This window comes from Staurois parvus, unplaced genomic scaffold (assembly GCF_062004578.1).
Source record: "Staurois parvus isolate SC_StPar_1 unplaced genomic scaffold, SC_StPar_1.0 ptg000340l, whole genome shotgun sequence".
NCBI classification, from domain to species: domain Eukaryota; kingdom Metazoa; phylum Chordata; class Amphibia; order Anura; family Ranidae; genus Staurois; species Staurois parvus.
Window position 1 is genome coordinate 4,473,599 of NW_028318136.1, and position 25,724 is coordinate 4,499,322.

Genomic DNA, 25,724 nt, shown 5'->3' on the forward strand with positions numbered 1-25,724 from the left:
GTGCCCATAGGTCAGATTAGGCCTGCAATGTTCGGTCCAACGTGATCCAGGTATGGCCTCCACAGAGCTGATCTCAACAAAATGGAGCAAAGTGATTTTAATTTTGCAGCCCTGATCCTCGTCTTCTGGGGTCCCCTGCTAGTGCTCCTCCCCCTGCCGAGTGTCCCCATATCTTTAAGTACATTACAGTCACAGGCTGGATATTTACAGACCCTGCGTTATAGGCTTTTACCTTCAGATGATTGAATACTGGCAAAAGATTATCTGAGGACACCTCTTAGTACTGCTAAAACCCTACCCCACTCCATAAGTCCTCAGTTTTTTAGCAAGCCATCAAGCAATACAGAGTAACACAGGAACAGAGGGGAATTTGATCTTTGTCCTGTACTCCAAGCAGAGTGGATTTGATTTAAATCATAATTCTTAAAGAGCAAGTGTTCTCTGTCCGCAGTGGCTCCTCCTCTGACCTGCTGTTGACTCACCGACAGTTCCATTCACTTTAATGGGACGGCTGGTGATGCGGCAGTAACACAACAAGGTGAGGGACGTGGTGGCATCAGGTGAGTGGATGTCCGCTAACAGGTGCTGCCGTGATGGACCTAAAATGACAGGTGCTCTTTAAATGCAAGGAATCCGACTCATTCTTGCTGGTAGTTAGAATCTTTATTGTTTGCAAACCAAACAAAGGTTACCTTTTTAGAATAATAAGCTGTCAGGTTAGTAAAACAACGATATCAGAACCGATATTAGATTAATAGGTTAAAGTGTTACTAAACCCAGGGCCCTGCATTCACTATATCTGGTCTCACACAGTACACACAACATGGACATGCAATTATGTTAGTAAATATAAACTAAATACCTTTTCTCATCAGCAGTTAGAGCAGTCTTGTGACTTCAGCAGAGCACTAGTTAAAGCTTGTAGGAGTTTTCATTCTGCTCTAGGAGGATGCAGAACCCCTGACCTGTGTCTGGATAGTGCTGATTGGCCCTGTGCTAAATCACATGCACTCTCCCAAGAAGAAAAAAAAAAAAAAAAAAGCGCTCTAGAAATGCACACTAAACTGAACATGTGCAGAAGGGCTATGGGTTCAGTCTGTCTTATCAGCGTGGACATTTGAACAAGAGGAGAAGCAGAGCAGTCAGGATGAACAGCCTTTTTACACAATGCAGAGGATTAACCCCTTAGGTTCTACAGTGAGTATAACACGCATGCTTTACTGCATATACAGACTGATTTTACAGTTGTGGGTTTAGTAACACTTTAATCACAGATAGCTTGAGAACTGCTCAAATTCTTTTATTTCATGTTTCTTCTCACGGTTACTGTGAAATTGTGTGAATGCATCAATGAAGTGCATGTTATCTCAGCTTGCACAGCTTGAATTCATTGAATGATTTACCAAAAATGTAACTATTGCAGAATATACAGCCTCATGCTACATAACCAAGCTCCATTTCATGCTGAATAAATTAAATTATTAATGTGTCTTAAATAGAAAACTATATTTAGATAGATTTTCACAACAAAAAAACATTTTATTAAAATACATTTGATAAAAATCAAAAAAATTTGATTTAAATTAAAAAAATCCAATTTTGTTTATTTTTTTTTTTTAAACCATCGATTTTTATTCACCCTGACTCCAAGATATGGAACTTACAGGCAATTCAAAATTCTTATCTTAATTGTACAATACAGAGCACAAGCAGGAAATTCATAAATCCTGGGATGTTCCCAAGCAATGAAACAGAGGGATGAGCAACAACAAAGCCAACAGACCTAACAAAGACCCAAATTAGAGTGTTGTAGAGAGAATCCCATGGCCAAAGACTACACCAGTAGAAGCCTGCACGTCCACCTGGTAAAATGTGGAAAAAATATAAAACCAGAGGCCAAGAACCTTTGTGAACACTCTGGGAGCAGAAATAGACCAAGTGGCAGTGAGACAAATTAGAAGTGTTTTGTCTCCTATTGCAAAACACAGAAAGCTCGGAGTTGGGTAAATGGGAATGTGTAGGTAGGTATCTTGAAGGTCTGCCGATGCCAGATTTTCCCCTTACCAACCTTGTGCAGTCCATGCACAACACTGGATCTCGAAGGTACTTGTTTAGGGATTTTAGATCCTGTATAGGACAAATGGTCCCCACTGGGTTTTGTACCATGAACAGGTTTAATTAGGGATTAGCCCAGAGGAAAGCAAATTACAACAGATATTCCCCCACTATTAAAAGTGAAGGTGCCCCCTCAACATGCAGAGGGTTTTGGGGTAGATTTGGTGGACTGTATTCCTAGTCCTGCACCAACAGAAGGGCTGAAAAAATAATGATGCACTCTTCATTTAGAGATGGCCTCTAAGGGTTTTGAAGTCTTACATTGTGAAAGGACTTTTCCTCCTATGGCCTCTTTTAGACCCTTTTCCCAAGAGGCAGGCCTGTCAGCAGATCCGCTTACTCAGTGGGGATCTGGTCTGCAGATCCACATTGAGTAGGCAGATGACAGTCCTCTTTCTGCTATGGGTTGTTGGATGTAAATGGATCATTGTCCATTTACACCCGACTGTCTTCTGATCCCCATCCATTTTTAGCAGATAGGATCAGAAGCAAGCAGGTGTTAACAGACACATGCCGTTTACATCCACTGCTCCTCCATAGAGGGCAATGCATGGTTCGAACAGGTCCGCCTGTAAAACAGACAGGCAGACCCGATTGTGTATTTGAACTTGTCAAATGAGTGACCAGAAAATGTCCTCCCTTAAAAAGGCATACAAGTGAGGCAGGTAGCTTCAGCTGTCCAGGTTTTTAGTCATAAAATACTGTGCAAATTGATAGAAGTGAGAGCCATTTTGGAAATTTATGTCATGACTGGTTCTAGGGCAGGGGTCTCCAAACTTTCTAAACAAAGGGCCAGTTTACTGTGCTTCAGACTTTAGGGGTTCCAGAATGTGGCCAGAGTGATTTAAAAAAAATGTCCTGGCATCAGTGGAAGTAAATGTAATGCCCCGTCTTTGGTATTAGGGGGAAATATGAATTCCGCCATCGTTGGTGTAAGTGGGTGGAACAGTGTCCCACTCTGTGTCTCAGTGGGTGGCTTAGTGCCCCATCATTGGTGTCAGTGGGAGGAATAGTGCCCCACTGTTAGTATTAGTGAAGAAATTATTACCCCATTGTTGGTGTCAGTTGGAAGAAGAGTGCCTCATGTCAGTGTGAGGAATAGTACCCCAAGGGCCGTATACTGGTATGCAAAGGGACACATTTGGCCTTTGGCTGCAGTTTGAAGACCACTGTTCTGGGATATTAAGACACAAAAGTAGAGCAGAACGCAAGACTTGTAAGTTTTCTGCCAGAATTCGTTTCTAGAATACATAGATTGTTCTTTGCGCTACTCCAATTAGCTGAAGTTTGAGAAACAAATTGCAGCAATGGCCGGTTGCAGGGTTGGACATGGGAAACAAAGTCTTTAACCTCTTGTCAACTGCATACAGTAATTTTACTGTGAGCGGGTGGCATGTGCAGGCACAATCATGTACATCATTGTGCCTGCTCCAGACAAAGAATTGCGGCTCTTGATACTGGGCCGCTTTCAGCTGCCTGGGGATTATGGGATCGCTATGTGATCACAATGTCAACAAAAGAAGCTATGAATGAATAACAGCTCTGCTTCCTATGCCAGTGAGCTGTGATTGGAGCATGGCTATCACATGGTACCTGGGCCAATCACAGCACCCTGTCACATGTGATTAGCTGTAGCCAATCATAGATCACTGCAATCAGCAATCAAAATATTAAAAAAAAAAAGTCCCATCACCCCACCAGAGTAGTAGTGTTACTTTAGTGACACTGAACAATGCTTATGAAAGTATGTGGGGAAAAAAAAATTATACAAAAAAAAAAAATTAAAAAACTTAAAACTTTTTTTTTTTTAACATACTGTAACCAATTCATGTCCATGATCACCACAGCAGGCTGTCCATGTGTATATAAAAATCAACAGATGTCCTCCAACTTTAGAAAAGAGGATAGATGAGCTGGGAGACCATCTCAGGAAAGGTCCTCCAGCTGTAGCCATCGCTGTAAGGAACCACCTTTAGGGACCCAGCCAGCTCTTCTACTTTACCAAAAATGAGGCCTGGAATCAGAGCCTCCAATGCCTGGAAATGACCGCACTCTCCCATGATTAATGCCAGTGCATCATTCCGTCAAATAGGAACATAGACCACAAACCACATGCACCTACCGCGTGAGATTTCTGCCAAAAAGTGCCCTACTGTGCACCAAGACAGCCAAACTGGGAACCCATGGTGCCTGTGCTGGTCCCAGTCAAGGAGGTGTGCCGCTTCCAGACAAGGCCTTCTGCAGGAACAGGACATAGGAAACCAAGCCACCTTTCCTTCCCATACTGAGGAGGGGTCCTGGAGGGCAATCTAGCAGAGAGCCCTACCAGCTGCTCCTATGGAAGTCATGTAGGTAAAGTGGTGGGTGGAAGAAAAGGATAGCCATGGAAACAGTGCCCCCCTTCCCCCACCAGGGTTCCAGGTGATGGAAATACAAAATATGACCAGTTCACTGAAAGGATGTCCTTTTAAAGTGTATTTGGTGGTGCAATTCCTGTTCCTGCTGGAGGAAGTGTCTATTTGATGAGCGGTCCTGGAAGATGATTTGAGAAATACTGCCAGATCCACAATAAGGAGGCAGCAGAAGTTTAAACAAAATCCTCCTCAAAACGAGGCTGGTAGATGTTTGGGAGGTACAAAACATTGTCTGCATGTTCCCAGACTCCTTAAAGGTACACTGCAAACAGCAAATGCACTGGAAAGGTCATAGGAACCTAGACTGGGGACATCATTGGTATGGGATTTGGGCTACTCAATTTGGATGATAGAGCAAAGGGGGCAGCAAGGCCTGATAGAGCTAAGAAAGACCCAGAGGATAGTATACAGAGGACAAACTTCTAGGGCATCAGTTTCAGGCACCTAACTCTGGGGGCACACTGCAGGCAGCAGCAGGATTGTTAGAATGTGAGGCAGAGGCACCCTGTGTAAGCATTACCAATGCCAGGTTCCCAGTACCAAACAAGAAAGTACCCAAATTTTGTCAACATATAGTAATACAGAAAGGTCTGTACATTTCATGGTCCGCATCATCCTGCTGCCAACAGTTTAGGGTAGCAGAATAAAAATTTTCTTATATCAATACATATGCATGTGCTAAGTAACCCAGACTTGTGGGAAATCTGAAAGCTCACAACTGGGATTGCGAATCTGCCTGACCCACCAAGCACAAGACAACTGGCATACAGATTCAGAATGAGAGAATCCTAGTTTGTCTGCATACTGTCAGATTTGTTGGTCTGTCAACAAAATGTGCAATTAGCGTGTTTTTACTTATTGTAACTGAAACAGTGAGGCATGTGTCCAGGACAATCACCCTGGAGCCAGCTGGGGTTTCCCAATGGGACACACAAACACAAAAAAAGGCTAGATACATTTTAAATTGTCAACCAAGGTTCCAGGTAACCATGTACCAAAGGAACATGCAGAGGCTGCCTTTGTTGATCTCTTCACCTGAAAAAGCTGGTTCTCTGACTGTCCTGCTGATCCTCTTACTTCAATAGCTGAAAATCCATGGGGGGTCCAACCTGCAGCCTTTGCCATATGCAGCTTTTTGGTACTTGCTGTTCCAGTCAACAGCAAGAGCACGGATTTGTAAATTGGTAATATAATGGTGAATTATACTAGCCCCCTGTAACATGCTCCAGTCTCTCAGTCTTCTGCAGCATGCCCATCATTTTTAATAATTCTTCAGTCCTCTCTAGCATTACATACTGTATATTAAATTGCACCTCTTTGGAAATTTCAGAGGCCGCAGTTGATGCCCTCTAGACCTCACAGGTTGACAATCACTGCTTTGAGACACAGACCTGAAAAGAGTGCTCAAATCAAGACTTGAGTCAATATACTTGCTCTGGGTCAGTGATCTAGAGATTATCGCTAGGGTTCAGCATATTAGCCAGCCAATCAACATTTTCAAAAGGAAGACAGCGATGGTAGTCTTCACGTCGTGATACTTATTTTACAGTATACCTAAAGCCAAAACGTTAATTTTGAATAAAGTAGGGAAAGGCTAAAACTAGTCACCTATGTAGGCCAATTTGACGTCTGTGGAAAAGGCATGCTTCCAACCCCCCCATATATTCACCTTATCTGCACTCCCTCATAGCTCCTTGCTTCTCTACAGCTGGAGAAAATACCCAGCACATCCAGGTATGAAGGAGAAGGTGGCCCGCTCCCCTGTGATGGTGCCAGGGCCTAAGAGCCAATCGATAGGCCCAAGAGCTGTCACAAGGGCGATTTAATGACATGCCGCTTAACTGGGAAGAAGTGAAGGTAAAGTATAAAAAAAAGAGTCAGAAAATTCCCTGTCCAGAAACAATGTCACCTTGTCACATGGTCAAGATGTCAGTGGTGCTTAAAGGTTAATTTGAACTCCTTCTTTAGCAATTCTACAATGCCATGCCAAGTGCCAGAACCTTTAACATAATTGACAAGTAATAGTTTGCCAAAAGTGAAGAAATACACAGGAGGACCATACTTTTTTTTTTTTTTTAAAGGTAATTATTCACTCCTTTTCAAATAATAAAAAAAATACAAATGCCTTTAACACAATCATGTGCAATGAAACTCAGACAGAGAACATTGTGGTCTTACGCAAATAAATCTTAAATGTCATTTTTTTTTTTTAAACAGCTGAAAATCCAGTAAAACATTAATATTCTACAATAAAATAACAAAGTTACTTGTCTTCAACGGAGGGAATTAAAGAAAAGAAAGTTAGAGTCTATGATACAGATATCGCATTAAAGATCCATGCAGACCAGAACAGATTATCATACACTAAAATAATAAAGAACAGACTGAAAATGGTAAAATAAAATAAAAAAAATAAAACTGAAGTATGTGCAGTCAGTTATGTGGCTGGCTGCACCATTAACACAGCATGGAATGCAAGCATCAGAAAGGGATTTTTTTTTCTCCAGAGAAACAACTTTCAAATGGACAGATACTAGCTAAAAGGGATTCTATTCACTGTATGGATTCCTGTTCAGACACAGTAAAATTAATAACATAGTACTTGTCTTAGTGCTAACAAACCATTATTCCATATCAGACTCGACACAAGTGTCTGTATTTGTTTGGATAACAAAGATTGTGAGATAATCCAACATGGTTTAAGATCTTTCAGTCCTGGCGCAAGACAAAAGCAGAGTGTCATATTCCTGGTGACTGGACGCTAGAGAATCTCATTGGGTTCCTCCATATCGACCAGACTGGTCATAGCCACCACCAGCACCACTGCCTCCTCCGTAATTCCATTGGCTCCACTGGCCTTGACCTTGTGTTTGACCTTGACTAGGATTCTGGGCCTGTCCTTGGCTCGAATACTGGCTCCATTGCTGGCCTCCTCCGTACTAGAAGACAAGCAAGGCAAAATGTCAAGTTAAAAAAAAAAAAAAAAAATGCCAGCAGTATAATAAATCGAAAGTGGTTTTATTCAGCGAAAAGGTAACTTTTAGAACTCCATTTACAATGGAGAACAGATATCACTATCTGCTCTCGGCTATACACTGCAATTTTTGTCCGCATTATGGACTGCGTTTTATGGCTCATTTATAAAATGAGGGTCCAGAGTGTACTGCCTATGGGTTGTAGGTAGTTCTTCCAGGTTAAGACTGAAAACAATCATCTGTAACATGACCAGCAGGTCACATGATCAGACTATTCCCCCAGCTTTTATTTTTTCTTCCATTTAGCACACTTGTAAACCTCCTTGCTGTGCTTTGTTAAGGGTCGTTCACACCACAGAAACAGTCTGGATGTGTTTCTGCATGCATGTTTTTGAAGCATTTCAGTTCATTTTTTCTTCCACTTAATAAGGAGATGTGCATTCTGGGGCGTTTTACAGCATTCCAGTACAGTTCAGTGTGGAAAAAATGCAGCATGTTCTACTTTTTTTCTGGAACTGTGCATACTGGTGTGCACTATGCCAGTGGGAACCATATAACCTACTACACAAACGTTTTTGATGAGAAAAAAAAAAAACAACAAAACACGCACTGGACTGCATGTGCTATGAACTGGCTGTAAATGTGCAATATTTATTTATTTTTTTAAGCAACATGTGCACCTTTACCTTGGTAAAGTTATACAGCTTCCTTAGAATAGGATAAAGTACACTAAGGAGGTACTTCATCCTATTCTATTCCTCTTCAAATGGGTTTTACGTAAAACCTGTCTGTAAGAAGACCCCTTTCCTCTCCACCCACCAAAAATGCATCCTTGGTACCCACCCAAAAAAAATGCATCCTTAATTGCGGTGCTATTCAATAAACTTCTTTATGTCATTTTTATTTTGGAAGGGGGGTGGTACTTATATCAATTATTCTCTAATGATTGATAGTGGCTTCAACTCGGCGTCCCACTGTCATGTGCTAACAAAGCATTACAACACAGTACATTGGCCAACCGCAACAAACGTGTCACCAGCAAGCAAACACTACAAAAATACATTTAAATTATTTATGCTTTTCCTTTTAGGCTATTTTGAGAGCACTGATGTATAACTGAACATTACAGCATGAAGGCAATTAAATCTTTACAGATACTTTAATTACTACCCTGCTCACATGAGATCTCTGCTGTACAGACTTCCCTGTGCAACACATCTTCTACCCAAAATCTTCCACATGGTACTTTGCACATGTGCCCTGCAGCCTTCATGCTTTTTCATGCGCAGTCTGCATGTATGGGTACTGTGCTTAGGATTTCAGGCACAAGTATGACTATTATGAATGTGCTTAAAAGCAGGAGCAGAAAAAGACAAGAGCATTGAATAGGATATGACACCGATGAGCGATACTTACGGACTGTTGATACGGCTGACTGTAGCTTCCCTGGTTATAGGAGGAGTGAGAGGACGAGGAGCTTTGTGGAGGAGTCTGGCTGTACCCTTGGTTGTAACTTTGTGAACCACTGTAGCTTTGGCTGCTGCTGTTATAATTCTGACTGCCGTAGCCACTCCCGCTGCTTTGGTTGTAGCTACCTCCACTACCCTGGCTGTAGCTACTGCTGCTACCCTGGCCATAGCCACCTCCACTTACAGAGCCTTGACCGTAGCTTCCTCCACTTCCCTGGTTGTAGCTACTACTGCTCTGATTGTAGCTGCTGCTGCTTCCACTTCCCTGGCCATAGCCACCTCCGCTGCTTTGATCATAGCTTCCACCACTTCCACCACCACCATAGCCTCCACTGCTTCCACCTCCTTGCATGAAGCTGCTGGTGCTTCCACTGCCCTGGCTATATCCACCACTGCTTGCTCCACCCTGGCTGTATCCACCACCACCACTTCCTCCACCCTGGCCGTATCCACTTCCACCACTGTGGCCATAGCTGCCTTGTCCGAAGCTTGACTGCTGAAAAACAAGAGGAAGCAATGAATAACACATATGCTATAAAGTTGTGGCAAATGTACACATCAGTCAAGCAAGCACATACTTGGCCATAGCTGCTTGGTGCATTCTGGGAGAGACTTGAGGAGTGCCCGCCACCGCCATAACTGCTACCCTGGTTGCCTCCTGGACTGTAGTTCTGCTGCTGGCTGTTATGGCCAAAGCCTCCTCTGTTTTCAGAACCATTATCCTGAGACCATCGACTTTGAGAGTTTTCCCCTCGGCCAAAGCCTGCAAATACAAAAAGGGGTAAAAACTAAACAGTCATAAAGGCATGCTAAACAATTGCTATTATTTTTTCTCTCCACTGGAGCAATTTGGACCATGCTTCAATGTTTTTGTTTGCCTTCCTCTTGATCAACTGTGGATAGTGAACCTGTCTATATTCTGTTGCAGTAAATTAATCTACAATGCACGCAAATACATTTCGTGCATCACTAAATGCAAAATAACCATGCTGGTAACCTATTAGATATATGCACTGCTGGCTGGGGGATGAGGAAACACACAGGCCAAGGACCAGCAGTAAGACTGCTTGCTTCATATACCAAACATAATGTGACAGGATCTGCATTGTTATAAGTCTCAGCAGTTATTCCTTCCTGGCTGTTTTTTCAGATCGCTCCACAGGCAGTTTTAAATCAGAGACAGTCTGAAAATCAATGCTCTGTGAATACTGAGTCATTAAGTGTACCCAAAGATCAAAAATATATCGGACATAGAGAGAAAAAAAAAATTTTTGTTTCCTCTGCATGAAAATTTATTAAAAGGACAAGTTCACCTTTTGGACAAAAATAATATCTGCACATTTTTTTTGCAGGTAAAAGGCAGCGGGCGATGCTGCAGCTATGGGAACATGTTCCAAAGGTGAAGTTATCCTTTAAGTTACAATTGTCTCTCTCAACACATTTCCACATTCTACTTTCTCAGGTGCTACCTACAATGTCATGCCTCACCCCCACTATCACACATACAGTCATATGCAAAAGCTTGTCACATTGGAGTGGCAGGTAAAGTCTGCACCAGAGGGGAGGGGTGACATATGGACGATTCTATTGCTAAACAATTTTAAACAATGTACCAGGTCATACTCTTCACACAATATAAAATACAGGAAGTTAGAAGGGAAACTACTCACCACGACCTCGTTCACCTCCACCACCTCTGTACCCAGGTCCACCACTTCCACCTCTCCCCGAAAATCCTCCTCTGTTCCCTCCAGGAGGACCACGGTTCTCAAAACGCTGAAATTCTTCTCGGCCTCCATCTCCTCTGCCTCCATCTCCTCTGCCTCCATCTCCTCTGCCTCCATCTCCTCTGCCTCCATCTCCTCTGCCTCCTCCGCCACCAGGAGGTCCTCCACCACGGCCCCTAAACTTCTTTTCTGGAGGTGGACCAGCCTTCTTTCCCTCTGCATTGTATTGACGGACTAATTCTTCAGCCTCCTCCTTCTGCACCTCAATGTAGACCACCTCATTCAGAAAATCTCCAGCTTCCGGCAAGCCAAAATTAGCTGGAGAATTAGGAAACAAAATACATGTCTTAATCAGTGCACTTTAAAACCGGATGAAATATCAAAAGTCGAAGTTTATGTAAAATAGCCTGAAAAAGCTGTGAGCAAGATAATGGCCAAGAAGAGATTAGCTCTTTGCGCTCTAGGAAGTACAAGAGTTTAGAGGACTACTATCATATACTTTGACGCTAGATTTGTTTTCTAACTAGATAAATGACAGGTTCACCACTGTACCAAGTTTTCTCCATTTGTGGGTAATACCTCTCACCGTGGTTCGTTGAATCCCAAAGCCTTTGAAATGGCTTTGTAACCTTTTTTTGTCAATTACTTTTTTTCTCATCTGTTTTTGAATTTCTATAGATCACGGCACGATATGTTGATTTTTAAGATCTTTTAGCATGCTTCACTCGTCAGACAGCTTCTATGTAAAGGATAAGTTCACCTTTGCAGGTAAAAAATATGTGCATTAATTATTTTTTTGTTTCTGGAGCCTCTAAAGCATTGCACCAGTGATCTGCAGAGGTGAGGGGTGGGCATCATTTGTGGATCCTGAATATGGGTGTAACATGTTACAAAAGGTGAACTTATCCTTTAAGTGGTTTCTTGATTCAACAGGTCTGGTAGTAATCAGGCCTGGGAGTGGCAAGTGAAACTTAACTCAGCATTCCAAAAAATGTGGTTAATCACAGTTCATTCATGATTTAAGCAAGGGGGGTGGGGGTTGGGTTCTTAGGCAATTACCTTTTCACATATGGCCAGACAGCTTTGGACAGCTTTTTACCCCCTAATAAATTAAATACGCAATAAAAAATTGCATTTTGTATTTACTCGAGTTATCCTTGTGTAATATTAAAATTAGTTTGATGATCTGAATCTTTTATGTGTGACTTGCAAAAAAAAAAAAATCAAAATCAGGAACTGGCCAAATACTTTTACACAGCACTGTAGTATTTTCCTTACTTCTAGCAGTGGAATGCCATGATGAGGAAGCAAAGTAAGGAGAGTATGTGCTGCTGATGCATGGACAGCAAGCCTGATGGTTTAAGAGGCTCTACGAGCCTAAAAGGACTGAAGAGTTCTGCAGCATTTGGAGAAAAGTAAGTTACATTAAACTCCCTGGCATCCTTTACTAGACATACTGCAACAAAATACCAGCTCTCCATGCCATTCATGCTTATGTTTCCCATTCCTGCACTCTTGTTTTTAGTATTTGTAAATTTGCAAGGACCTTCTATGGGGCCAACTACCTTTTTTGATGATGGTATTTATTAATTTTCTGAATTGTACAAGGCACAAATACCATAACAATACACTTTTACATCCTCTTACTGAGTCCGTGTCCTGTGTAACTCATTTACGTATCCATTACAAAGTGAAGCCTGGCAATACAATATCAAGTCAAACGTATCTGAGAGGAGTATAACAATAAGACATGGTCTAACAGGAGCCCAATTGGGTTATATAGTGAGAAGAGAATTGGTCCAAGGTCCCAAACTTTATCAAAACTTTTTAGAGTTTATTAGTGTATGTAAGTTAGTACAGTGGGAGAGCAGAATTGATCAGCTATTTCCACGCCAAGAGGGTTGGCAGGAAGGACCTCTTCCAATCAATTAAAATACTCTTTTGGCAAAAAAAGTACAGTGCATGCAGTAGTTTTTTGGTATGAGAACTGGTAGGTCCTCCACCAGCCCCAACATACAGACCCCAGGGCACTGAATATTTGGGAGACCCATAGCCAACTCAAGAAATTCACACAGTTGTGACCAAAATCCTTGTATTCGGGGGCATAACCATAAAGCATGAAAGAAATTGGCTTCTTGACCACATAAATGAAAGCAAAGAGGAATATGTCTAATCCCTAGGATATACATGCGTTGGGAGGGTGTAGTATATTTGATGAAATAGCTTAACCGCTTAAGGACCGCCCTATAGCAGATATACTGCTACAGGGTGGCACTTGTGCGCAAAATCACGTATATATATTTATATATAAATTCACAGCCGCGGATGTCAATCACCGGGTCCCGGCTGGTAATTACTGTGATTACTGAGCATCTCCGACAGGGAGGAAAATTGTTTTGTTTACAATCTTCCTCCCTGTCAGCTCGAGCACACAGCTCGGAATGGCTGTGCACAGTACAGCCATCCCGATCAGTGTGCTTACAGTGAAGAACATCCCCGCCCCCTTTTTAAACACTCCCAGCACACAGTTAACCCTTTGATCGCCCCTCACATTAACCCCTTCCTGCCCAGTGTCATTAGTAGTGTCAGTGCTTTTTTTTTAGCACTGATAACTGTATTGGTGTCACTAGGGTGTCAGTGACACCAAGCTAGTTCCCCCCAGTGTCAGAATGTCTGCCGCAGTCCCGCTAAAAGTCGCTGATCGCCACCATTACTAGTAGAAAAATAAAAATCTAATTATCTATACCGCCATTTGTAAACGCTATAACTTTCACGTAAACCAATTAATTTACACGTATTGGGATTTTTTTTTTTTTTTTTTTAGCAAAGACATGTCGCAGAATACATTTTGTCCTAAATTTATGAGGAAATTTGATTTTTTTTTTTTACTTTTTTACTGGACATGTTTAATAGCAGAAAGTCCAAAATATTGTATTTTTCTCTCAAAATTGTCAGTCTTTTTTTGCTTATAGTGCAAAAAATAAAAAAATGCACAGGCAATCAAATACCACCGAAAGAAAGCTCAATTTGTGGGGAAATAAGGACGTACATTTCATTTGGGTGCAGTGTTGCATGACCGCACAATTGTCAGTTAAAGTAACACAGCGCCATAACGCAAAAAATGGACTGGTCATGAAGGGGGGTAAATCCTCAGGAGGGCAAGTGGTTAAATTGCATGAGCTTATCCCTAGAAGAAATTAAACATGTCATATAAGTTTACTCAAAATCCTCCCAATCCTCTTCGGAGAGCTGAGGAATCACTGCATGCCATTTAGATCTAGCCCTGGGAGGGTAAAGATGTCATGTTAATATTAGTGTGCAGGGACAAGAATTTTACAGGTATAGATGTTGCAGTCTATTTAGCAAAAGGATACATTTACTGCTCCTAAACATTTTTTTAGTATACATGTAATAATGATAAGCTTATCAATGCAAGCTAATGATTAAAAAAAAAATGCTTCTATGTATTTATAGGGACCGGCCATTTATGCTCATTACATATGTTGGCTTGGTCTCCTGCTTAATAGCCTGCATCCTATGCCCTACTCATCTTTATACCACTGTAAGCCAACCAAAAAGGATATGTTAATTAAAAACCAGGCTCCCTTTTATTCAGACCTAAATGAGCAAGATTAAGAAATTACCTTTCATTTCTAGCACGGCAGAGTCAGGGACATCTTTCCCTTCCTCATCTGTCCGTTTAACAATACGATCTTGCAGGTCAGCATCTGTGGGGCAGATTATGACGGCCTTGCGCTGAAAACCTTCAAACGGTCGCATTTTCCTGCGCTGGGCTGTAGCATAGACATTGGTCTAACGAGAGAATGACCAAAAAATAAATAAAATGGAGAAGATGAGCAACTGTTCAAAGCATAGGGAAAATCTGCACTGCTCTGCTGACTCTTACCTGATCTAGAATGTAGTTCCGTTTCCTGCGGGAAGCTATCTGGATAAGTTGGTTTAAACACTTTGTGGCTTGCTGAATAAGCACATCCCACCGACCGGCATAGTTACGCTGTCTTCTAAGACCCATTACCTGGGGAGCAGAGTTCAGTCAAAATTATGAAAATGTACTGTGTAATTGTGTGAAATTCTCACAAGGAAACTCTTTTTTTTCAGCTCTGGCAGAAAACGATCAATTTTCATTATCTTTTCTGTACACTATTCTACTTGTTTTCTGAAGTTCTATAGGAAAGAGATATATAGACAAGCAGAATGCGTAAAACCTCACCTTGGACAATCACTGCTGCCCTTTATAAGACATGCTAATGAGTTGGAACAATGCTGGCATTCATATCTTTCCAACTGGGAAAAAAAATTGTCACTTGGAATTGCAAGCTCAACAGCAATCCGCCATTCACAAATTCAACTTTTTTTCTCCAGTTCAGGCTACATTGGCCCATGTAGCACAGTATGCAAAGCCACAATGTGGCCAGTTACTAATGGCCATGTAGCAGGTGTACCTGGTATTTGTTATAGGGCTCCCCAAAGATTGCAGGCACCTTTGTGGTCAATTGGGTGTAAGAGTACAATGCGTTGCATATTTCAAAACAAAGAATTAGGGAATAGTAGCAGCTGATCTTGGGTAAAAAAAAAAAAATCATTCTATCCAAACTGGTATTTAGTTTTCATAGATGCCTCTAACTTCAGTGCTGCATCTTCACATCCAGATCCAGAATAAAAGCCAACAAACAAATGGCAATTGCCCCAACCTATAACTGGCCTTTGCAGCAAGGAGCACAAGGAAGGGCGACGCCAGTTATAGGTTGGGGCAGTTGCCATTTGTTTGTACTGTTGGTATATTAGTGTGGGGGCACACTGGACACCTGCTCTGTAATTGTGCTATTTGCTGGGTGTCCAGTGCACCCCTGTGCCTTTAAGGAGGGGTGGGCTACCTCCAGGCATACCTGACTTTAATCTATCCATTGATATTATGAAGGGCGTTCAATTCAAACTGGGACTTTTGAGTTTATACAATAAAAGAACAAATTTCAAAGAGTAGAAACTGCATTTATTTTTCAGCATACTCCCCTGCTACATTTATACACTTATCCCAGCGTTCAACTAATGCCTGGAAAGTTTCAGCATAGAAAGATCTCTCAGTATACCTGAACCATCCTAGGACAGCCTGCATCACTTCATCATCAGTGCTGAAATGCTAACTTCCGAGGAAGTCTTTTAGATATTATGCGTTGATTATCCAGGATCAGGCATTCTATGCACTGAATGTTCACAGGAATGACTGCTATAGGCTGGGAACCACCATGGCTGGGATTGTCAAGGACAGACATACAGCAGTCTTTGAAATGTTTACAACATTCAAATGTCTTACTGCAGCTGAGAGTCTCATCACTGTACCGTGCTTAAAGTCTTCTGCAGATATTTGCGGGTTTTACGCCTTCAATCACAAGAAAATTTATCATCACATGCTGTTCCATGCACGCATTAACACTGCTGTCTGCCATCTTGATTAATGGTCTCTGGACTGCCCCTCGATATGTGCGCTGCCTATCAGTAATAGGACACACTTGCCATTTACTACTGTGTGTAGTACCGGCACACTAGCTTCTTTTTTTTATACCTTTAAAATTAAAAATCCCCATTTGACTTTACCGCCCCTCATATATGTGCTCCTACTATGGTGGGTCTCAACATTTATAGAATTAGGATTGCAATATACACTAGGGTGTCGTGAAGTGGCCCTGCAGCTTACGCATATATACACGCAAATATGTGCAAACTAAATCCCTGGTTTTAACGTGAACTGTCAGGACAATTCTGTTTGTTGCAAGCTGGTTGGTGAGCTGGGAATTTTTCCTTTGTAGTTTGATAAAAGTCAAACCACAATATTAAACCTTCGAAGACAAGCAACAAAGGCTAAAAACAAAAACAAACTGTGTTTTCATCCAGTAAAATATCTATTAAAAATGTATTTGCTTGAGGAAAAAAAAAAAAAAAAAAAGACAGCACAGCTATAAAGCGGTTAACTTAAAACACACTCTCTTACCCTCATCTTTTCCATAATGGCATTGGTGCCAAGTATATTGTATTTCTTTTCAGGGTGTTCGGCTGCATGCTTCATTGCCCAGGTTGTCTTTCCAGCTCCAGGCAGTCCCACCATCATCACAATCTATAAAGATAAATGCAACATCATGTAGACACCATAATAAACGAGCAGGGCCCTCTGTTTCCTCTTGTACCAAATTGTATTGTAACTGTAATGTCTACCTTCATTTTGTAAAGCGCTGCGCAAACTGTTGGCGCTATATAAATCCTGTATAATAATAATACCAAACTAGAGCTATTGTCTGAAACAGTCATCTGCGCTCTCTGTGGAAAGCTCACCTCACACTCTCCTTTGTTCTTAGGAGGTGATGTTCCTCGTACTAGTTCATAGGGGGGCACATGCTGGATGAATGTAAAGCCTGGTGGAATACTGCAGAAAGGTTCGGCTCTCTGCCCGAAGTTAAAATCCACGCAGCAGTTCTTCACTAGTATGTGGGGGAATAAGGCTTGATCGCCTAAAGTACTTTTGCTCACACGGAAAGCCGTGCCCAAATACCGTCCATTTTTAGAGAAGGACATCTCTATTTCTCCACGTGCTTCAAAATCCTGCAAAGATAGAGAGACACGAAAAAAAAAAAAAAAAGAAATCAGGACTTTTAGGACATTAGCTTTGATAATGTGCTATCAACAGCACTGGATTATAATTCGTGCATCACAAGTATTACATTTATGAACATGTAACTCCCTTTTCTATAAGAGCATTAGAGTAAATCTGCACTTTCCTACAATAAAAACTGACACAAACACGTCAATTATTTTCTAGAGCTTTCAAGTACCCTAGACGCCGTAATATGGAATTTTCAACTTCAGCATTTAAACCTACACCAGTGTGAGGACATCCTCAGTTACCAACAGACATCCACATGATGCATGGCCAAGTACCATGCTTCTAAAGGAAAATACAACTTGAATATTAGTGATGTGGTTCTTGGAGCACATTCCAGAGGATATACAGGGCTTGAACAAAAAAAATGGAAACAGTACATGATTTGCAGGTGTGAAAGTGATGACATGTTTTGTGTTGAAAGTGGAAGTGATGTAACATTCTTTTGCTTCCATTGTGTGATGAGACACCTAGCTAGCAGGTGGGGAGTTTTCATTATTCACTACGTGCGATGCTAGTAATATGGAGTCATGTCAGAGCTTACTGAGCTTCAAACAAGGCAAATTGTTGGTCCCCAGTTAGCTGGTGCCTCTGACTGAAATTGCCAATTTATTTTCCATGTTGCGAGGTACTGTATTAAAAGGTACATTTTCCGGAAAAATGCAGTCAACATGGTCAACTGAGCGAAAGAGACAAAAAGAACATTGTGCGGGATTGTGACCTGGAATAAGAAAAAAAAAACAACTGCTGCAAAAGTGACTGCAGAGCTCAATCCCAGTCTTTACAGAACATGGATTGGTAGCTTCAGTCACAGAAGCACCAACAATTTGCCCTCTTTGAAGCTCAGTAAGCTCTGACATGACGTTGTATTACTAGTAGTGCACACAGCGAATGACAAAAGTGAGGGTTCCCACCTGTTAGCTAAGTGTCTCATCACACAGTGGAAACAAAAGGATGTTACTTCACTTCCACTTTCAATGCAAAACATGTCATCACTTTCATACCTGCAAATCAAATAGTGTTTTCACTTTTTGTCTAACCCCTGTATGTGCAGGAAGATGCAATTTAAACACCCTGGACACGCAGCTTGCATTTACCTTATGCAGTGTGGATCAGCATTGCAGCACACATCACTGTACAAATCCCTATGCATACGTGCTCTAGTGTTGACCTTTGCTAAATAGGCACTACAACCATCAGCAGAGGAGATCTACACAGAGTACAGCACATTTACACTCAATAAAGCACATTTACAAGGTCAGTCCATGCAGAAAATTAAGATGTCATTAAAAAAAAGAGCAGAAGGGGAACACAGCAGAGTCAATGGTCCTCAGCTTACAAAAAACATAGCTTTTCCACAATGACTCACTGAATCTGTCTGTCAAAATACAGCTGACAGAGAGTATCTCACATTTAAACTCTAGGTTTGGGGTCTAGGGCCAGGTAGAAATATCCTAATGCCAGATCAGAAAGAACAGATTCTTCAGCTAGAATGTGTAGAATTCAACAATCTATAGTAATCCAGAAAAAGAATGCGAAAATATATTTCTTCCTAGGACTGTAAGCTGAACAAGAACTCTCTGTCCAGAAGCCCATAGGGTCACAATTAATTGCCATCTGCTTGTTGCATAGTGTCCATCCTCCTATTGGCAGAACATATACGCTTGAAGTCTGCTGTGACCCTTAAACAATGAGAACTTTTTTTTTAATCATTGGTGCAATTTACAGACTTCTGCAGACTGTTCCTCTAGCCCCAGGTTCATATTGAAGTACAGTCCATTGGTTACAGAGCTGGAGGAAGTAAACAGAATATTACAAAAGTGCGATGACAACACCCTGTGAATGGATGACACAGCAGTGCAGGTGGAGCCACACATAGCATCACCAAATTTAAGAAAACACAGGAGTCTGTGCTTTAATACATCTTTTGACCACAGACGAAAGCCATATAATAAAAGTGAACGTATAAAATGTATAGGAATTGAAAAACATACAATAAAACATCCAATAACATCATTCTCTGCAAAGGTTTCCCCATAATTTTCAAACTTGCTGTTCATAGATTTTTTTGCTGTTCCTCCGTAACCATAGGAAAATGGCTCCTCTCCTGTTATTTAAAAAAAAAAAAAAGTTATGAAACAAATAGAAAACGTACACTGCACAAAAAAAGGACCACTTTTTAATCAAAGCATAGTATCAAGTCAATTAAACTTCTGGGATATTTATCTGGTCAGTAGTAGAGGGGGTTGTTAATTTAATTAACACCAAAGCAGCTGAAACTGATTAACAACATGTCCACTAGATGGGCAAAAATGAGACAACCCCAAAAACAGGTATGGCTTTACACCCCGGTCACATCAAAGACGATTTTGAAATCGTGCGACTTAGTGAAGTTGCAATTTCAAAGTCGGATTACTTGCTGATTTGAGGTGCGATTTGCAAAACATCTGACACAGATGTCTATGCAAATCGTACCAAAAATAGTGCAGGCACTACTTTACAAATTGGTGTGGCTCCAGCCACGTCGGAACCGCACCTATATGACCACTTTAATAGAGGACAATAGGGTGCAACTTGGCATACGATTTGAAAATCACATGCCAAGTCGCACCAGGTGTGACCGGGGTGTACAACACATATCAATGCATATCCCCAGCCACCCCTCCCTTCTACTACAAATCCATCACTCCCACCCAAACCCTATGCCCCCCAAGTGACAGACTCCCGGGACAGACCCCCACCCCATTCCGAGGCACCCGGGGCCACAGCCACCCACACCTTCCTAAATCCCCCTCCTATCCTAAGGAAGGTGGACAATAGTCCTCTGGAGCAGGGCCGACACTAAAGTTCTGAGAATATATATTAATCCAGCTGTCATGCGCAAATGGAAAGGTATGATAGAGAATCCCAACACTGGATACAGCCTGGTATCACCCCACTTGGGAGGAAAAGTGAGAGCAACAGGATAGCGGCAGGACCCCACATCAATTCAACTATGTCCTTGTAATGGGGGTATATGTTATGCCTCTACAGTCCTAACATGTATAGCGGCTTTCTCCGGATACCATGAGACCCATAGACCGTCCAGGCAGACCACCTAACCAGCTCCTTCAAGTCCAGCCTACCATGTATGCATGTAATGCCGAAGGTAATTGATTTACCTGTAGCTCAGCCTGCACTTCACAGGTGGGTCTCTGGGAAACCGGCAATATGATTCAATATACATAGAACACGTTATACATGTGTTATACATATACATGTGGTCCAGTATGTTCAGTATCGTCCTTTCCTCTGTAGTCAAAGACCACAATGTCCACGGACCAGTAGTATAGGTGTCAGTAATTCTCACTGAAGTCGTCATGAAGATGCCCTGGTCAGTGGGAGGGGAAAAACATAGGCAGTCCTGCTATCTTGAGATGTTCTCCTTTGAAGACGCCGGAGTCCATGGCGGCATCCACGTGTCTTTCGGATACAATATGTCATCCCAGCAAGACTTGACACCTATACTACTGGTCCGAAGACATTGCAGGCTTTGACTACAGAGGAAAGAAAGATATTGAACATACCAGACCACACATGGTGAGACTGTTCTATGTATATTGAATCCAGAGGACTATTGTAGGGGGATCTTGTCCACCTTCCTTAGGATAGGGGGATTTAGGGAGGTGTGGGTGGCTGTGGCCACAGGTACCCCAGAGTGGGATGAGGTCAGTGTGGGGGGGACGGATTTGTAGTGGAGGAGAGGGGTGGATGGGGCTGGGGATATGCATTGATATGTTTTGTACTTTTACGTCCCTAATAAATATTGCAGTTGTGAGGTGCGATATCCTTTTGGTGGATTAGTTTTGCTGTCAGTGTCACTACTGGTACCATGAGGTGATACCTGGACCCTACAGAGGTTGCACAGGCAGTCCCAACTTCTCCAGGAAGACACATCAATATGTGCCATTGCCAGGTTTGTGGTGTCTCCCAGCACAGTCTCAAAAGCATGGAGGAGATTCCAGGAGACAGGCAGTTACTCTGGGAGAGCTGAACAGGGCTGAAGAAGGTCCTTAACCCATCAGCAGATACCGGTCCTCCAGCAGGCCTCTGGTATGAATGTCACACAGACCTCTACAGGCTAGAGAACGGCACATTGATTGCCATTAGGTATTGGGATGTAATCCTTGGACCCATTGTCAGACCATACACTGGTGCAGTGGGTCCTGGGTTCCTCCTGGTGCAGGACAATGCCTGGCCTCATGTGGGGAGAGTATACAGGCAGTTCCTGGAGGATAAAGAAATTGATACCATTGAATGGCCCCTGCGCTCGCCTGACTTAAATCCAATAGAACACCTCTTTCGGTCCATCTAATGCCGCCAGGTTGCACCTCAGACTGCCCAGGAGCTCAGTGATGCCCTGGTCCAAATCTGGGAGGAAATACCCCAGGACACCATCCGTCGTCTCATTAGGAGCATGCCCCGACGTTGTCAGGCATGCATGCAAGCACGTGGGGGCCATACAAACTTCTGAGTACCGTTTTGAGTTGCTGCATTTTCAGCAAAATGGACTAGCATGCTGCATAATTTTTTCACTTTGATTTTTGAGGCATCTCTGAAATCAGTCCTCTGTAGGTTGATAATTTTCATTTCTATCAAATGATGGGGCATCCTTACGTTCCTAACACATTACCCAGTCCATATTAGTATAGATATCTAGCTTGATATTTTCCCCCAGAGATCTGATGTGTTTTCAAAGTGTTCCTTCAGTTTTTTTGAGCAGTGTATAAATTTACAGACAAATATGTAAACTGTTATAGGACAACCAGTATCACAATCTAATGTTCTTCAAAATCATAGGTGTGTAGTGGGGAATGCGAAGCAGCAATATTTAAAACACAATTTATAGATTTGTCAGTGGATGAAATATTGATATCTAAGCCTGGTATCGTATTTACTCTCACCTATTGTGAGTGGTGGGATAGAATAACAAATTGAGGCCGAGGCCTCTTTAGTGCTTGTCCAGATCAGAATGCTGGGTGCATAGGGATCTCTGAAACTATATGAAAGAACTAGCAGGCACCATTTTATGAGATGCTGGATGGATCCTAGGCATTCTACAGTGGGTGAAGATGGTTGGAATTTTTTATGTACATAGAATTTACAACTTGGATTTTGTTAACTCTGCCGGACTGACAACCAAATTGATAATACAGCCATCAGGTTAAAGGGCCTGCAGATGTTTTAGTACTGCCAGTTGTCCAATTCTTGACTGCCGCTAACCCAGATGTATACAGTCAGTTAATGAGAATGAGAATTTTGCAATGCAGTCCCCATGTTTTTAGTAGTAGGGTTCTTTAAAGTGAGCCTATGCTCAAATATTTTATGGCCAATATACACGTCACATACACACAAAAAATATCAACTGGCACTCAAACGTGTCTGCTGTGAAGTACAGAGAATAACATCATTGTTAAGTCATACCTAACTGCGTGGTACAAGAATCCAGAGACCACCCAACACGTACTACATGGGGATCTGGCTCATTGGATGGTAGGTCCCCGACTGCAATTTCTTCCTTAACCTGTATGGGACAGAAATGCAATGTGAGACCCAGCAGGTTTTTATGTATTCATAAGGCAAATATCACCCATTCAAAGCTCAGAAAGTCATACCTTCATCTCAAAGCAGACCCGACCCCTGGTGACCCCATGTGTTGCCCGAGCTCCAGACCACAGGTAAGCAAACCCTTGCATGGTAAGTGGGAAACCTGTTGTGCGATCCTTGCTGAGCTTGAAGTGCAGATCACTGTTATCTGAAACAGGAATATCCTTTTTTATTACTACTAACATATAATTAACCCCTTCCTGTAAGGCTATACATTGTTTCTTTGAATGTTCCTTTATGGGAAACAGCAGACCATGTTGTATAGGCCCAGATATTAAGAAAACAAACACTAAAACAGTATTTATCATTGGTCTAGTGATCACTATCAATTGACAACCATCATCAGCTGTGAGTCAAATTATTTAGCTCCCGCTACCTCCATGCCTTGACTAGTAGCCTGTCCACAGCACATTATACAGTAATGTGCTCCCATGATACCACTGCTCATGTGTTGATAAAGACAGATATCCACTAGGCTAGATCAATGTATATCTCACGAAAACACATCTCACAAGGACATGAAATTTCTACTACTGGGCTGTAAGATATTAACAAATTATAACAACTCACAATTATCCAAGACTACAACGCTCTCATCAAATGGATCATCTTCATCATCTGTTCCACGACTTTGTGGGGACCGTGCTCTGCTAAAAAAAAAAAACCCACCAAAGTTTAATTTCAGTCCAAGAGTACTGATAACGATTTATCAAGTTAAAAGGAAATAGGGCCAAAACTACTGGACTTTACACCACCATTACTATTATCCCAGGTATCCCAAGAAAGGCGAGTTTTTTTTATACATTATATATAAATAATATTACAGCAATTTGCTACAATGTGATTTGCAAAGTAAAAGAGCATTTTTTTTATATTTTTGGACTCCACATCTCTTGATTTTCTGTGTTGAAGCAGTAAGTATGGAGCCTACTTGATGCAAAATTCCTATTTTACAATTCTTGGAAATGCTAGTGTAACTCATCCATAAGCGAATATTTATAAATAATATTTATCTAGCCATTAGAATAAATTCATTTAAAGTGATTCTAAAGCTAAAAAGTTTTTTTTTTACCTTGCATTAAAAAAGGAGAAGTACAGCCAATGCTCTTTTGACTGTACTTCTGTGGATCACAGGAGTGCAGATCGTTCTGCACTCCTGTGACCCATTTTCAGCTGACAACAGGCTGAAGCCTGCTGTCAACTGACGTCATTCAGCTGGTCCAGGCTGTGTAAAGATTCCAACTTTAAATTCGGGATCCACCAGAGTCTGGAGCAGCACCTCCGCTGAGAACCTGAGCCAGCTGCTCCCTCCACTTCCACAGTCCAGCACTCCCATTTACCCTATGTGTCCATGCACACTACAGGCATTTTCAGGAGTTTAGTGGCAGGGCACAAAAAACACCCATCACTTGTGCGTTCAGGAGAGGTGCTTTTGAGCATAAAGGAAAAAAAAAAAGTGAAAAAACACGCATCAGAATGCATTAACACTAGACGCGGGAACACGCATTAACACGCGTGCATGCAAAAATACTGAGGCGTTATTCTGTAATTTGTCCTGTTTAAAATGACTGTAGATTTACGATTGTGGCACAGAGCATCACAAAGTTATTTACAAATGAAGTGTTTTTTCCTAATGCAACACTTACATGTTACACTTACATTAGGAAAAAGAGCACAAAATTGAAAGAAAAAAAAAACACCTTTAACATATATATGTTAAAGGTGTAAAAACCCAAGGAACAAAGCAAACAAAAAAAGTTGAAAATATTAGTAAATAAAATATAAAAAAAAAAATCAGCAGGAAAATTTAATTGGAGAAGGAGAATAAGGAGTTAATTATGGCCGATTAGAGTAAACTAGGGGTTAAACAGGAATAAAAAAACAAACCAAAACCCTTTTTTCCCCCCTTTTAGCACTTGTCAGGTTGCTTTAACCATTCATCAAAGTTTATCCCTTTGATCTGTAGATGAAAAGATACAAAATGAAACAATGTTTCTTTGTATCTTTCTGTGTTAGTGGCTGAGCAATGTTGTTGCTAAATATTGTGAAGACTGTCGACAGCTCCAGATGCCAGGACCTTCTCTGTGTACTGGGCAAAGCAGCTGTGGTTAACCACTAGCCTACAGGGCACTTATACCCCCTTCCTGCCCAGGCCAATTTCCAGCTTTCAGCGCTGTTGCACTTTGATTGACAATTGCGCGGTCATGCAACACTGTACCCAAATTACATTTTTATCTTTTTTTGTGACAGATAGAGCTTTATTTTGGTGGTATTTAAATCACCTCTGGGTTTTTTATTTTTTTCTTAAACCAAAAACCACTGAAAATTTTGAAAAAAAAAAAAACTTAGTTTTTGTTATAAAATTTTGTAAATAAGTGATTTTTCTCCTTCACTGATGTGCGCTAATGAGGCTGCAGTGATGGGCACTGATGGACACTGATAGGTGGAACTGATGGGTGACACTGAAAGGCAGCTCAGATGAGCACTGATATGTGGCACTGATGGGCACTGACAGGTGGCGCTGCTGGGGCTACACAGATCACCAGGGTACACTGATCATCAGTTCTCTGAGAGAGGGGGGGGGGAGGAGGGGGGAGAGAGGGGGGGGAGGAGGGGGGAGAGAGGGGGGGAAGGAGGGGGGGGGGGAGAGAGGGGGGGAAGGAGGGGGGGGGGAGAGAGGGGGGGAAGGAGGGGGGGGGGGAGAGAGG

General features: G+C 41.9%; 1 protein-coding gene across 3 annotated transcripts in view; it reads right to left on the reverse strand.

The window, feature by feature from the left end:
• Positions 1 to 641: 641 nt before the first annotated feature.
• The window catches only part of HNRNPUL1 (heterogeneous nuclear ribonucleoprotein U like 1), a 47,371-nt gene continuing 22,288 nt past the window's right edge, over positions 642 to 25,724 (reverse strand). The window contains exons 4-15 of one of the 3 annotated variants that reach the window (XM_089684262.1): positions 23,587 to 23,666; positions 23,025 to 23,164; positions 22,834 to 22,933; positions 19,365 to 19,477; positions 17,046 to 17,312; positions 16,708 to 16,830; positions 14,608 to 14,736; positions 14,345 to 14,513; positions 10,644 to 11,018; positions 9,552 to 9,736; positions 8,921 to 9,466; positions 642 to 7,468 (exon numbers count right to left, since the gene is read on the reverse strand). In XM_089684262.1, coding sequence (XP_089540388.1) covers positions 7,301 to 7,468; positions 8,921 to 9,466; positions 9,552 to 9,736; positions 10,644 to 11,018; positions 14,345 to 14,513; positions 14,608 to 14,736; positions 16,708 to 16,830; positions 17,046 to 17,312; positions 19,365 to 19,477; positions 22,834 to 22,933; positions 23,025 to 23,164; positions 23,587 to 23,666 — 2,395 coding nt within the window. In that variant the 3' untranslated portion in view covers positions 642 to 7,300. Of the gene's footprint in view, positions 7,469 to 8,920; positions 9,470 to 9,551; positions 9,737 to 10,643; positions 11,019 to 14,344; positions 14,514 to 14,607; positions 14,737 to 16,707; positions 16,831 to 17,045; positions 17,313 to 19,364; positions 19,478 to 22,833; positions 22,934 to 23,024; positions 23,165 to 23,586; positions 23,667 to 25,724 lie in introns of all 3 variants that reach the window. The other 2 variants (XM_089684261.1, XM_089684259.1) reach the window with 2 other exon arrangements.